The 16247-nt window shown below is 35.8% G+C and overlaps 1 protein-coding gene across 2 annotated transcripts in view; it reads right to left on the reverse strand.

Annotated features, from left to right (window-relative positions):
* Positions 1–682: 682 nt before the first annotated feature.
* The window catches only part of AHCYL1 (adenosylhomocysteinase like 1), a 51921-nt gene continuing 36356 nt past the window's right edge, over positions 683–16247 (reverse strand). The window contains exons 6-17 of one of the 2 annotated variants that reach the window (XM_032218049.1): positions 14163–14257; positions 13670–13776; positions 12123–12239; positions 11858–11921; positions 10457–10545; positions 7922–7992; positions 7535–7629; positions 7355–7453; positions 6783–6851; positions 4227–4305; positions 3243–3363; positions 683–2898 (exon numbers count right to left, since the gene is read on the reverse strand). In XM_032218049.1, coding sequence (XP_032073940.1) covers positions 2892–2898; positions 3243–3363; positions 4227–4305; positions 6783–6851; positions 7355–7453; positions 7535–7629; positions 7922–7992; positions 10457–10545; positions 11858–11921; positions 12123–12239; positions 13670–13776; positions 14163–14257 — 1013 coding nt within the window. In that variant the 3' untranslated portion in view covers positions 683–2891. Of the gene's footprint in view, positions 2899–3238; positions 3364–4226; positions 4306–6782; positions 6852–7354; positions 7454–7534; positions 7630–7921; positions 7993–10456; positions 10546–11857; positions 11922–12122; positions 12240–13669; positions 13777–14162; positions 14258–16247 lie in introns of those variants that run through there. The other variant, XM_032218050.1, reaches the window with a different exon arrangement.

The following is a 16247-nucleotide window of genomic DNA, read 5'->3' on the forward strand; positions in this document are numbered from 1 at the left end:
TGAGAATTAGCTTAGATCTACTGCAGATGTTTTCTAGAAACATTTAAACCACTGATATTTTCCCTTGATTTGTAGTTTCAGAGGATAGCACAACACAAGTTATTTCTTCCTCACAAAACTTGCTGGGGAGGAAAGGATAGGTATGCAGCCTTCAAGGCAGAAAAATGTAGTATACGTAGTCCTCGACTTATGATCACAATAGAGCCCAAAATTTGTATTGCTAAGTGAAATATTTGTTAAGTGAGTTTTGCCCCATTTTACAACAATTCTTGCGACAATTGTTAAGTGAATCATAGCGGTTGTTAATAACATAGTTAAGTGAATCTGACTTCCCCATTAACTTGCTTGTCAGAAGGTTGTAAGAGGTGATCACATGACTGGGAACATGGCAAATGTTATAAATATGACTCAGTTGCCAATATTCAGAATTTTGATCACATGACCAAGGGGATGCTGCAATGGTCCTAAGTATGAAAAATAGTCATAAGTCACTTTTTTCAGTGCCACTGTAACTTTGAATAATCACTAAATGAACTGTTGTAAATTGATGACTACCTGTATATATTCCTCATTCCATACTTATTTTACTCTGTTCAAGGGGATGACTAGGTTGCCAGTTATAAAGAGGTAAAATATTATACAGCATTATTTAAGCAGAAGAAAAGAATACTGAAGTCAGAGATAGCTTTCTAATCATTTATTCAGACTTTGCGTAATGATTATTGCTCATTTGCAAGGATTATTAATATTGCATTCATTAAAAATCATTCATATACAAAATAAACCTATCCCCATCTGGACTAATGCTATAACATGCTCCCTCTGATTGAACTGAGGTGTTGCTAGGTATGAGAATTTATTTCATGGCTTATACAGAGATGGAGCCCTTAGCTAAGATATTTATCGACATTGCAACATAGAGGCAGAGAAATGGAATGAAAAAGCCCTCCCAAACTTCTGGAAGCCTTTCTGGAATACACTCTGCTGGATTTACCTAATTCTGTTATAAGAAATTGTAAGAGTGCTGTGAAAAGTAAAAAAATAAAATTCAAGATATCCCAATGAAATATTTGGGAAAAAAGTATGTTTGTTCAAGCTGAGATTATTGTATGATCAAAACAATCATTTGGCCTGGCCATATTTAAAATCAGATTCTGAAATTGAGGGTATATGAACATCTCGAGGCAGAGTTTAGTAGAAGCTTTTCTACTAAAAGTCAATGTCCTGCATCATTCTGCAAGACTAATTGTCACTATGCTACTGCCAAAAATAAATATTTATTTAGATACTTATTGAGTCATTTAGAAAGAGAGCAAGCATGATGGATGTGCAAATGTTTGGGGTCTCAGGGTCCTCATCAAATTGTAATTGCTTTACGCTCTTCAGTGAAGGACTAGCTACCAAAAGGTCTTTATCATACAATAGTGGGACAAAACCTATAAAGGAGCTAATAATGACACGTTCAATATTTACATCTAGTTTTCCACAAGGATTACATAAAAAGGCAGAAAAAAAATCAAAGTTGGTCATTATGTTCACAAAATCTCTGGCTCACAGATGCTATCCCTTGATACTTCAGCAGATCAGAACCCAGCAATTGGCTTGATTCACCATCTTTCACTGAACATTTGCTTTTCCTAATCCTGAAGCTTCTCTCCCCCTCCATTTCATGGCACTATAATATGAAATCCGGGCTGTACTATAATCTCACAGGAGAGATACCAGTGCATCATATTAACTGGACAGAATATACTAATTACTAGGATAAAAAATTAAAGCAGCAGAGCACTTGAAATAGTAGTGCCAATGAAAAGGGATCCACCTTCACTATTCATTTGGTACAAATGGAGTCTGAAGATGGAGGGAAGTGCCTTACACAATGAGTAAGTCTCTCTATAGGATTTTAAAACCTACCATAAATGATCATTCAAATGTTTCCTGTGCTATGTGAAGGAAGGAATGGAGAACATGAGATGCCATCTCAGTTCAAGAGGGCCAATCTGGTTGTTGGTGGTCCCAAAATTCTGCTAAGTATTAACTAAAATAGTCTCTCTAGTTTATCAAACCAGAAGCAAAATATTTTTTTAAAAAATCACAGCCTTTAAGAATATGATATGGGTACATCTTGGTTTAAAGCAGCAAAAATAAAATAAAATAATTGAAAATTGAAATGCTATAAAAATGGATAGCCATATCCATTTCAATTCAGTTTAGCACCCTAGCAACTTAAAAAGAGAAGTTAAAACTGCCTACATTTAGTATAACCAGGCATGCGGTTATATACTTGAAGTAGGAAAAAATATCTTAATTGATCATAAATAATAGGTGATATTGTCCTACTGAAATCAAGAGGACATTTTTCCACATAAAGAATGAAGATTAGGCATTTGTGGAATATACACCTATAACCCAACTGGCCACAAGGTGTCAAGTCTGTTCCCATGGAGGAGAAGGAACACTAATGTAGCAGCTAATAAATAGGGGCTCATTAAGGCAATTTAGAATTTGCAATTAATTTTCACACAGAAAAAATAGTACTCTTAATATTCTGCAGTTCTACCAGCTACAACTAAGGTGCTCTGAAAATTTTAAATTAAAAAACAAAATCACATGAAGAGAATACCCCACATCACCAATGGAAATCCTCTCCCCAGTACCTGAGGAAGAGAATTAAAACCACATTACTTCTGTGGCGGTGTAGCAAGGAATCCCAAATTGTTTGCAGGATCAATACTGAGACAGGGAAATATTAAAAAGAACTGGACAGGATAATATAATCACATGAATAAAACAAAAGTCTTCCAAAGTGACACACAAAAAGTTATTTAAAAATATTTCTGCTAAAGCTCTTGTGTATATTATGTGGTCTGGTTCTTCAGCATTATGGTCCATTAGTACCTACAGCAAAGGATAGAAAAAAAGACAAAGTTAAGCAGGGTGTAAGACCAAGTACCTTTTGTGCTTCACATATGTTATCTTTCTTTGTTCAATGCAACAAACAAACAAAAACCACCACATAGTTGACACTATAAACAATTAAGCCAATTTGTGTTACTTTTAATCTATGTTTAAATAAACATTTCAGCTTTTATAACCACATTATCAGGGTTAGGCTGGGAATGATAAAAAAAACCAACAACAATAGCTTATCACTGAGAAATGATGACACTATTCTATTCATTCTGTTGTAACAATGTACAGCCATTAAGTCTCTTTCTCATTTTAACTCATGGAGATCTTACCTATAATAGTTTGGTTTGAAGGGCCCATTCTTATTGAGTCCCAAATATTTTGCTTGATCATCCGTTAGTTCTGTCAGATGAGCGTCAAATGATGGCAGATGCAAGCTGGCAACATATTCATCTAGGAAGGTCAAAAACATAACTATTAGTTTAAGCTTTTTTTAAAAAAATTGTTTATACTGCCTCAAAGCTTTTAAGAAGCTGATCTGAAAAATAGTCCCCTCCATCATTAGTCTCTAATGCAAAGTCTAGCAGAGCCATTATTACAGATTGCATAAACACTGAGGCAGAAGGATAATACACTGAGTATTTTCTTTACTTTTGCTCCCTCATCATTCTAATGTGGATCTTTTTATTATTTTAAATTTTAAATTTTGATTTTGAAATAGACATGATCTAAGAGGTAAAAATATCTTGACACTCCCCATTCTAAACTTAATATTTAATAAAAATATTTTCTAATTCTTATCTAAAAGCAAAGTAGTTGCTTCTACTTTGTATCTTTCAAACAAGATGTTTCATTAATATACTTAATCAGCAACTTATTAGTGCCCCATGAAAACATTTATGTAATTTCCTCATATTTTATGCAATTTCCTTTTTTCAAATTTCTTATTTTGGTGCTAGCAGCTCTTTTAAATACACATCCTATTATCTCACAGCTTTCATTGCATGCCAAGTTTATATTAAGTTCAGAATCTGGATAATAAAGTACAAATGCATTAAATTAAAAGTGATTAAGAATTATTTATAAAAACATTAGGATTAAAATGGCTTAAAGCTCAATGGTCTAATATGAAATAGGTAGGTAATACAAATCATAAGTATACCAAAATAAAGGTAGGCAGACAGACAGACAAACAGACAGACAGGGACAGTCAAGACAGACAGATATGGCTTACATTTCAAGGTCTCTTTCAATATAGAAGCTATTGTTCAATAATCAATAAATTACACTTAAGAAGTCACAGATTATTTGCTTACCCATCTTCTTAGGCAACAGATATACATCTTGTTTGTATCTTCCCTCAGGAGCATTGTAAAGCTCAATCAAAGCCAAAGCCTATTAAGATCAGAGAGATGCTGAAATTAACAATAACTACAGAGTTTAAATTGAGGCTCTCATATGGCCAGTGATAAAGACATTTATTTAGAAATACTAAATATACTTTAAATACTGGATTGTGGGACAACTAGCATTTATGGATAACTGAAGAAAATGATAAGGTACTATTATATATGTAGATCATCAGACAGATGGAATATATCTATATTCCATCTGTCTGATGATCTACATATATAATAGTACCTTAGCACTTTCTTCAGTTATCCATAAATGCTAGTTGTCCCACAATATATATATATATATATATATATATATATATATATATATATATATATATATATATATATATATATATATATATACATTTATTATTTATTTATTTATTTATTTAGACACAATACATTCTAAATGAAAGGGAAGCAACCAATATCTCTGTATTTTGACCATAATGCACAAGCAGTGATTTGGGAAAAATGAGAACAAGTTATTAAGTTAACTGTAACATTTCAATTGAGATGTGTAACTGAAGCCATTTAACAGAAAAAAAGTTCTCCCCCTTAATAGTTTTTATACAAATCAAGTATGTTTTCAAAGGCATGAGTACCAAAACAATGCACAATTAACTGCCTTTAAAAAAGACAGTTCGGGCAATAGAACAGGGTAATAGCTTTAATATATTGTCTAAGGATTCATTATGCAAATATGAGGTTTCACAGCTAATAAAACACCTGATAACACAAGGGGAGGAACAGGGGAAAATTCAGAAATAAATAAATGACATTTAATAAATAAATAAAAAGAAAGCTGGACACTCTTCAAATAAGTAATGGGTGGAGTTTTCTACAACCAGCAAATTCTGCTTCCTGCAATTACTCCCTTATTCAAATGCAAGTCACCTTATTTTTCATGCTTTCATTTTAGCTAAACTTATGTACCTAAAACCTGAATTGTAGGAAATTTATTCTTTAGTATCTGCTGCAGAATGTATATGTTTCATAATCTATACCAGTGGTCAGCAAACTCATTAGTCAACAGAGCCAAATATCAACAGTACAACGATTGAAATTTCTTTTGAGAGCCAAATTTTTTAAACTTAAATTATATAGGTAGGTACATTGTTATTAACTTAATTAGGGTACTCCTTCGCTGGCCTTTGCTAAAAACGTCCTCAATCTGATTGAGGTACGTTCGCTGAGGTTGACCCCTTCCAACTCTCCCATCCACACTCATAACTCTCTGTATCTCTGAATCTCTCTGCCCGGAGCAGCACCAAAGCCCCTCTCCCAACTGGCCCTCCCTCCCTCGGAGGGCTACAGAGGGAAGCTTCTGCAGAAGCCCAGGTGAGTGAGAACAAGTTCCCGCTATTACAAAGTCTCCGAGACTGTAATTGTACGGGCTGTGCGCGCGTGCCTAAGTTTTCCACTGTGTGGAGCAGTTTCTGCAGAAGCCTGGGCGAGTGAGAACAAGTTCCCGCCATTACAAAGTCTCTGAGACTGTAATTGTACGGGCTATGCGCATGCGCCTATGTTTTCCACGGCATGGAGCAGCGCTGAGACTCTGCACAGCTGGCGATGACTCTGGAGGCCATCCGGGAAGATGAGGAATGTGAGGGGGACCCGTCCCCCGCGGATGGCCTCTGGAGTCATCGCCGGCCATGCAGAGCCTCAGCGCTGCTCCATGCCGTGGAAAACATAGGCGCATGCGCATTGCCCGTACAATTACAGTCTCAGAGACTTTGTAATGGCGGGAACTTGTTCTCACTCGCCCAGGCTTCTGCAGAAACTTCCCTCTGAGGGAGGAAGGGCTTTGGTCCTGCTCCGGGCTGTAATTGCACGGGGAGTGCGCGGGCCTATATTTTCCATGGAGTGGGACTGCAGCCGGAAGACAAGGAACGTGAGGTGCCGCAGCAGCGGGGGAGTTGGGGCGCTGCCCACCAAGCAGCGCAACCCACAGCTAGCCTAGGACCAGTAGTCGCCGCCAACCACCCTGCGGCGCTATCGCTCGCTACCACTCAGGCCGTAGCCTGGGGGGACACGCAGAGTGTGTGGTCGCAGTGACGGCAGCCGAGCAGGGGGAACGCTTTGGTGGGCGCTGAGGGAAGGAAGGAATGAAGGAGGCTGCAGTCTCCTTTGCTCCTGGCTATGCTATCTCCTTTCGTTCTCTGTTGCCCGAACGAGTGAAGTAGGGAGACAGAACGGAAGGAGATAGCGTAGCCGAGGCAAATGAGCGTGCAGTTTCCTTCATTCACATGGCTGAAACCCACCCCTGCATTGTATGTGTGCGCCCGCACGTGGTATTTTGTGGAAGAGCCACACTCGAGGGGCCAAAGAGCCGCATGTGGCTCGTGAGCCGCAGTTTGCCGACCACTGATCTATACTATGTATAGATTTCTTCTATTTTCTTTCTTCACAATCAATATATTGCAAATGCAGACTAAGGCAAAGTGTCTAAGTTAAGTATTGGCAACTGAATACCTGAGTGGTAGCCGTAATGGACAGGACAAAAGTAGGAACAGTTGAACAGCTTAGATTGAGAAGTCGCCCCTATGTTAAAAACAAAACAAAACACCTCTGAGATAACTGCAAGTGGTAAACATGGATTAGAGCCATTAAAACTGAGGACAATACTTTAGTTTCAATTTACTTTACCAAATACCTAACTGACAAGAAATGTGGAGTTGATCTGAAATTATTAAATAATATCTCAAATCTTTTAAATCCTGAAAATTTGAGATAGTATATAGTTTAGATGTGAGGAAATTAACTCATCATTGGGAAAATAATCAATTTCAGATGTTAAGATTAGCTGAACCCAAAAGAAACCACACAATCTAGAAATGAGGGTCACACCCACATCAATCTTGTTGGCTTTGCATTTCTGCATAATTGTGCAGAAAAGTGTTTTTTGTTTCAGTTCCGTAACTGTTTGCCAGAATAATTTATTCTTATTTGTAATTATTTATAACTAGGTACAACACCATGCTATTTTTCACTATCTTGGATCTTGAGAAACAGTTTAAGACATACCTGAATCTTTCTACACATACCTCAGCTAGTAGAACAACTCGTTTGCCATCAGGCCAGATTACATGATCCACCTGAGAACGTACCCGCTCCCAAGTAAGTTCTGGGGTACGAAGACTAGCCTAAGAAAGGAAACATTCAGAGAGATTAAACTACAAGATTTCATTGGGAGAAAAGAGAAACCAAGGATAATAAATACTCACCACATCAATTTCAGTGTTGGAATGTCCCATGTTACATACAATGCAACTATTCTTCATTCGATCCAAATGTTCTCTAGTCACCACATTCTTATTCCCTACATTGAAAAAAGGCACCTATAGCAAGCTGATGATTTACTTTAGCTATCCTATTTTTCCTTGCCTGTCCCAAAATTTTTAATTCCAAATTTTATATACACAACAAAACAGCAAGTTACATAACTAATATTTCCCAACACTTTAACAATTCATACATTATTTTAACATTGAACTTTGAGTAGGGAAGTCTAATCTTAACCATCCCAAAATAGAAAAACAGAATTTTAAAATTTCACCAGTTGGAAATAATATGAACCTAAAACATTACTTATCCTTCTCAGTAAGTTTTACCTGTGCAGGTTATGACTATATCCATCTGTCGAATTACTTCATTGAGTTTCACTACCCGAAATCCATCCATGCTACCACACAGAAATGAAAGAATAAAGGAACACTGATCACAACATGCAAAACAATAGGATGAACAATTTGTCCATCTAATCAACTTCTCAAAATCAAATAAATTAAAAACTCATTGTCAATATCGCAGCATAACTGAATATCTATTCTTAAATGTTATTCAGATGGTGCTATTCTTCAATAACTTATTTCATAAATAAGTTGATAAAAAGGTATTTTCAGAGGGATCAATAAAAATAATTTTACTGTTCCTGAAATGTAAAGGAATTCTTCATATATATTTGTAAGTTAGATACAGTACCTCAATTAATAGTACTAGGTTTGTTCTTATTACTACTGTCAAAGAATCCAAGCCAATTTGTTTTGCTATGTTTTAAAGAGCAAAAGAAGAGAAATATTCCATAAGGTACACTGATTCCCTCATGCCCAAGGGTGAATTACTGCACTTCCAATTCTCAATGACCAAGTACCATTTTTCTTTTCACAATTTCTTTATTCATTTCATGGATTTCATTGACTGACATTTGTCTGAAACAGCAGCAATAGAATAAATAAACCAAAGTAGCTGAGAACAGCTAATATCAGGTTAAGGATTGATATTACTTGACTGCTTTTGTGTACACTAGATATACAATACTGAAACATTGTTCACATAAAACAATATTTTGCCAGCTATGAAAAAGCAAATAAAGTGCATGACACTCTTAAAGGAATAATTACTTAGCATGATCCAAGTCTTTCTAGAATTCAAATTACATTTCATTCCATTCTATTAAAAAATAACTGCAGAAAACGTAAATAGCCACACCTGTTAAATAGTTAGTGTACCATGAAGTACCTTTCTGGTAACTGGAATTTGGATCCAACAGAAAGGATCCCCACTTCCAATAGCTGAGAAATAGGGCCTAACACTTCTTCCTATCCTATAGATGAAACCTCTTCCCTTCAATTATATACATTGACTTCAAACGAGTATTTTCCCCCTACTATTTCATAGTAACAAGACTTGTCACTGGCAGAGAATACATGGCAAACAAGAACAATGTAAAACTATTAACATAGGCACAGTAGTACAGGGTGTATTTTGAACCTGGATGTTTGGATTTTCTCCAACTTTTTTCACCTCCAGTACAGTGGGACTGTTGAGTCCATCTTTTTTTTTTTTTTGATAGCTAGAAAAGTATTTCATGGTTACCAAAGATGGAGCTGACAGGAAAGAACAAGTTACCATGTAGTACCTCCAGCATAAGTCATTATAATTGTTATAACCTTTTTTGTAATACTGATACCCCAAAGCTGCATCTGTACAGATGGACCTATTTATTTTATAATGTATAAGAAAGGTGGTTAATTGTTCATAGACTGCCTCCCTACAAAATGTCTAATACTGCTGTTAAAGCTATTGATGTAACTGCTTCCTTATTAAGTCATCTGTGATGCTGGAAGGGTGCTTCTACTTCGGACTGGCTGGTTATTGTAAAACAGTACATCTTCAACAGTACTGATCTGCAAATAGTGGATCATGTACTGTAATTCCTCTTCTTTGATCTCTTTTGAAGGAGACAAATCACCAGCCCTTCACAGATTTGAGTTATTTATAAAAATAATAAAGGCGAGATTAAAAAAATCTAACATTTTTTTTTTAAAAAATCCTCTAAAGTATACCTAATGTGGATTCTTAAAAGTCTTGCATATGCCATATCCATTATTTGGAGTGGGGGGTGGACAAAGAATCGAAGTAAAATAGACTTGACCTTGGTTGTAAAGCAGGAATCTGGTTGTACCACTAATTTCTTACTGGTAGATTGGTTGCTGGTGCTATCATTTGTCTTTGCTTTGTTTCACATCAGGAAACTCTCACTTTTTAGCTTGGCCCAGCTTTTCTGGGCTAGCTTTGAGGCACTACTTTTTCCTTATGTTTTAAACTTCAGCTGCCAAATAGCATCTTGTCTATTGCCTAGTATTGCCTCACTGATCAGCTTGAACATGGTTGGTGAGAATGGCTTTGTTATCCTGAGGGTCAGGAAGAACTTTTATGAGCTCCCTTCTATTTAGAAGAGATGGATTTAATCCTTCTCTTAGGATCCATCTTCATTGATGGAGAAATTTATAAAAGTTAATGGGCTGCATGTAATTTTACTTCTTTGTTTACAGGACGGAAAAGCCACAATTCAGTCCTAAGTTGTAGCCGTGCTCTTGTTCAAAATGGTGGCCAAGGCCTCCATCAAGCTGTGCACCAGATCTTCAGGAACAATCTTAATCACAACACCCTAATACAGGAGTGCACATCTACTGAAGATTGTATTTCCTTACAAAGATAGCTTTGATTTTAATTTCTAGATAGAAGACTTTTTAAAAATTGGTTTCATTTCAACCTTCCGAAGTAGTCACCAGAAGACCAACCAAAAGTGATAAAGACAGCTGAATGCTTTCAGAGGATAATGCTTGTAACAGTTCATTTCTTACCAGGCTTGAAGGGCACAGATGGGATCAATCTCTGTGATATAAACAATTGCTCCCAGAGCCTTCAGAGCTGCACAGCATCCCTTTCCAACCTGTGGTACCCAAAAAGAAACACAAAATCAGAAGCTGGAAAACAATGTCTTATTCATCTCAAAAGCAACAGTAGGTAACTATGAAACTGGTTTGAAATTTCTACACTACAATTCAAATGTATATAATTGGTGTATTAATTAATTGATGGACTGGCAGCAAAAATACTGAGGGATAACTTGTAGTCTTCCCCTTAATAGTCTTCTTCCTGTTGATATAGCATGAAGATGTTACTTCTATTCATTCCTTTACTCATGGCTGCATTACTACTACGGTATTTACAGTACTGGTTCATTACATAAAATTATATGATTGATGCAATTAAAAATGGAATTGATAATGTTTGCACTTGATTCCAAATATATGACTTCTTTTTTTTAAAAAAGTGTTTATTTTAATTGGAGTATGTGCCTACCTGGGAAAGAGAAACAAAATGAAGAACCTGAAAGCTCAGCCCTTTATATTCTTGTCTTACAAACCATAAATATCTTGGATATCACCATACTTATCAGTAAAAAAAGTTTTCCCATCAACAACTTTAAAAAAAAAATATTTAAGTTAGATTTATTTTCTGAGTTGGGAAATATAATACCACACTAGAGAGAGGAAACAGGAGAGAAAATGAGTGTTTAAAATAAAATGTGGCCAAGAAATTACCACTTCCTCAGCTCAGTTTATTACTAAGGCCTAGTTCACAACAATTATCAGCTTAATCATGTAATGAAGACTCAAAATTTTGAGGAAAAATACATGTCAATTTTTGCTGTATAAGAAAAAATAAGGGGGGGGGAGGGAAGGGACAGGATGGAATAGGAAAGGAACTGAACCATTTTAATACTGATTTTGAACAGCTAGAAAGAATTCCAGATTCTTCTTGCTGTTAAGTCTCTTGCATAAGCAATCACTTGCACTATTGCCATGAATTAGCTGCTGTTGTAAAATTTTTAAAAAAGAATTCCACATTGCCATTTATATAGTACTATGCTGAAATAGTACATTTCATTCACGTTAAGATTATCCTGAATATAATTAATGTATTTTACATACATTATTAATAGAAGTGATGTAAAAATAGTCACTGATAGCAGCTTGCAATTACTCTGAGTAGCTTACAATTAGATACACCATTTTCTGTTACAACACAATTGCTTGCTAATTGTGCTTTTTATTAAGCAAGTAAAAAAGTAGTAAAACTAGTAAAAGGCAGATAATGAATACAACAAATAAAGAAGGCTGTATAAAGCTAGCTATTTGCTTGTACTCATGTGTGCTCAAAAAAGGACATTAGGATCATGGATTGCTTCTAATACTCACCTCACCATAGCCACATACTACTACTTGTTTTCCTCCAAACATAACATCTGTTGTCCTCTTTAGACTATAAAAAAGAAAGCAACCCATTGTGAAAATACTGTTCTCTTAGATTCTTCAATAAAATAAAATTTGCAGTCACTGTGTACCATAGCAGTGTATTGATTTAAACTTCTGCATAAAACTGAACATAAAGTTATGGCATAAGACCTGATGTTCAATTGCGCTCTCCCCCCCCCCCCCCCCCCCCCCCCCGGTCCAAACTCACCCATCCAAGATGGACTCTCTGCAACAGTACAAGTTATCAAATTTCTGTTTGGTGACAGAATCATTTACATTCATGGCAGGAACACAGAGTTTTCCAGCTTTTGATAATTGGTACAATCTGAAAAAAGAGGGGAAGATGGAATATTTCCAAATTAAAGTACGATGATCATATCATGTCTGCAAATATTTGGATAACCCCTAGTTAGTAGCAAACAGTTATGGTACATTTTTCTACATTGTTCTGCTGCCATCTAGAGGTCATTTGAATTTCTGCAGCCCAGATATGGGCTCCCTAATTAAAAATCAGATGAGAAACCCAATGAACAGAAAGAGACATTATTACAGTTTTTTGTTAGAAGCAAAGCTCAAGAATTTTAAGTAGCAGCAATAGATATGGGACTCTAACAAATTATCTTTTGAATATGCAGAGTATTCTAATTATTAAAAGATCAGAATAGGGAAGGATTATGAAATCTCCAAGATTTATTTAGTCCAATATAACTAAAGCTTTAATGTACATAGTGGTATGTGTAATAGTGATAGTAATAGCAAATATCTAAGGAAAATCTTTGCTAATGCCAATTATATTGAGTTTATGAAAGAATAGCTGTATTACCTTAAGGGAAGCAAAAACAGCCATCACCCAAGGAAACATATTCTTTATCCATTAATTCAATTTTGAGTGACAGCTCAGTGATAACACAATTATTTAGTCTTTAGTATTTGTAGATACTGCTGTAGATATTCTTCCTTGGCTAAAGTCCAGTGTAGATGATACTGAACTAACTGACACTATTGTCAGATGTGGTATAAAACAATGTCTTATGCTTGTCAATTCATCCCTGAGTTACTACTGGAAACTTAGTACAGGTTGCATTTCCCACAGACATTTAAAACTAAAACTGTAAGAGAAAGAGAACAGGAGTAAAAAAGAATTAAATGTGAACATAGTAGAGTACCTCCAACCATTTCTTAAGTTAAAAGAATATTAAATTGAACATGTTAATTACTTCACCATAAACCCAAAATGTGGTATAAGCAATTAAAAGAAAGATTCTTCATTTTTATCTTAAAATAATATAAAGTTCCATGTATTATTAGGGAAATAAATAAGAAGCAAATGTACATATTGACTTAACATCATTCTATTGTTCCTCTCTATAGATTTTTTTCACCTGTTTCTCACTCATGTCAATAGTTATTATACTATTGGGCAGTGGTGGCGAACCTATGGCACACTTGTCAGAGGTGCCACGCAGAGCCCTCTCTGTAGGCACGTGCACTGCCACCCCAGCTGTGTTTTGGGTCTCTGCCACACATGCGTGGGGGATGCCCACAGGGTGCGGATGCACATGCGCCCATGCCTTGCAGTTTCGGCGGACAATGGGTGCATGCGCCTTACCCTAACCCTAAAAGGTTCGCCATCACTGCTATAGAGTTTTCTGATAGTGAGCTTTAGTGAATTTTGTGCTTATAAAAGAGAAATAAATAGGCCCCAACACAGCTAAAACGTCATATTTAAAGAACAGAGAAGTTCTTCTTTGTTACCTGTGCACACCTGTCACACTCTCTTCCACAATGCCTCTGATCTTCTTAAATACATTGGGATATTTCTTATAAACCCAATGAGTCAGATCTCCACCATCATCCAAGATCTAGAAATATGGAAAATATAATTAATTCAGATATTCTATTATTGATTCATCTAACTGATTCATCTAATTGACATTGAACAGGTTCTCTTGACATGATGCATTTTATAAAATGTTCTCTAGAAATTCACCATTGTGCTGCAATAGCCTAAATCCAGAGAACCGGGGAATTAGTTTTGTACAAACAGGAATGATTAGATTTAAATATTCTGCATGTTAAATAATCACCATCTGAGATTGCTGTATATTGTTTCCTGTGGGTTAAAGAAAAAAGCAATATTTCCACTCAATGTGCCAAAATCTTGGGCATTCCTGAAGTAGCATTTCGCTCCTCTTGGAAAAGACAACAAAAATGAGAACAGTGGAATTTTAGTGGAATGATCTATTACCATATTTGCCTGCCAGGTATCCATATTTACACAGCGATCAATGCACCACCAAAAATCATCTTCAGATTCTCCTTTCCAGGCAAACACAGCAACACCTAACAAAACAACAAAAAAGGCCCAAATGAATTTTTAAAAGCAAGGCTCCTTACATTTTGCCTTAGCTAAACATACTACAGGCATGTAGCAAATGTAACATGCTGTTACTTCCACATACTTTAGCTATATGAATGTTGAAAATACTTTCCATGTTTTGCAAGAGCTAGATAGTTAATACAGTACATTTGCCTACTTTAATTAGCCTAATGATTTTCTTGCTTTGAGAAAATTGAAATAAACAGATTATTAGAAAATGTATTTGATATTATGTTTATATATAAAACTAAGCCAAAATTCATTAACTACTGTTTTCTGAACAGTAAGCTAGAGGCAAACTATACAGATAGTCTTCAACTTATAACAATTCATTCAGTGGCCATTCAAAGTTATAATAGCACTAAAAAAGTGATTTATGATTGTTTTTCACACTTATGACCATTACAGCATTCCCATGGACACGTGATCAAAATTCAGACACTTGGTAACTGACTCATATTTATGACAGTTGCAGTGTCCTGGAGTCATCTTTTAAAAACTTCTGACAAGCAAAGTCAATGGAGAAGCCAGATTCACATAACAACATTGTTATGAACTTAATAACTGCAAGGATTCACTTAACAACTATGGCAAAACAGATCGTAAAATGGGGCAAAACTCATTTAACAAATGTCTCAGTTAGCAACAGAAATTTTGGACTCAATTTTGGTCAAAAGTTACTGTATTATGGTTTACTTCTATACATGAACCAGGCTTTAATCACCAGAACACACATAAAAATCTATCATTAGAGATCATGCTAAGCCATTGTGTGATTTGTTTGCTTGTCATATGTTTAATCGGCCATTTTAATTTGTGTGAATCAGATCCAGTGGTGGGTTCTTGATCCCATTCCAACCAGTACGGTTGGAATGGCCCCGGCCGCATCCACATGAACGTGCGCAGCACCCCTGCACGTGTCTTAGCACCTCCACAATGCTCCAGCTGCTCAGTGGAGCGTTGTGCAGGCGCTGTACCCACTGTGCGCATGCACAGAAACACTAAAAGACCAGTAAGGAGCTCAAACGGGTGGGTGGACCCTCCAGTACAGTACTCCAGGGAGGCTCCGGTACGCCTGTACCGGGGTGTACCGCATGCAACTGACCACTGATCAGATCCCAATCATTATGGTGACCACTATAATTAAAAACAGAACCGTGCACCATGTGTTTTTTTCCTTTGGGAAAAAAAAGTTATATTAAAGCAATCCATCAGAAACATTTACAGATGGCTTTAGGCTTTCTTAGAATTATATAAGTAATAGTGGTCAGACAACGAGTCCTTTGTTTTTCAGAAAATCCATCAGAGCAGATTCTTGGCAGAATGTGCAGGAAGTAGAATGGTATAAAACATTTTATGGCACCCAAAGACCAAAATATTCATTGTTACATGAATGTTCATAGGAAAAAATGTATGCAGAACAGAGTAAATAATTTAAAGCTAACAAGTATCCTTTACTGTTACCTATTCTCTTACTAGAGATCCAAGGGAGTCTACCTGAAATGTTTCTCTGAAAAGATCTGGCAGATTTCTCAACAGCTTGGGCATATAGAGAGAATTTATAAAAATATTAGGAAAAGGATATTAGCAAAGTACTCTGTACTGTATTTTTTCTACAACCTTAAAAACAAAGTGAGGAATACAGTTGTATTTCTTTTAATATAACTAATGAAATAGAGAAAATATTTTGAGCTACTTTTGAAAGAAAATTATCTGAAAAGCCTAAATTTGCCATCATTTTTGTAAGTATCATATTTATTTATTTTTGTGTTCTTGCAATGGCATATTTGATTAATGCCATAATAAAGTTGTAAACAGCGTCTTCCTAATTAGAAAGCAAGTATTGTGATAGATAGTATTAACTATTGTAGCCATATCTCAAGATCCAATTTTGATGTAGTATCTTATTAATCACTTAGCATTGATCCATTAGCTGGTCATTTTAATCACAGA

The sequence above is a fragment of the Thamnophis elegans genome, chromosome 5 (assembly GCF_009769535.1).
Source record: "Thamnophis elegans isolate rThaEle1 chromosome 5, rThaEle1.pri, whole genome shotgun sequence".
Lineage (NCBI taxonomy): Eukaryota > Metazoa > Chordata > Lepidosauria > Squamata > Colubridae > Thamnophis > Thamnophis elegans.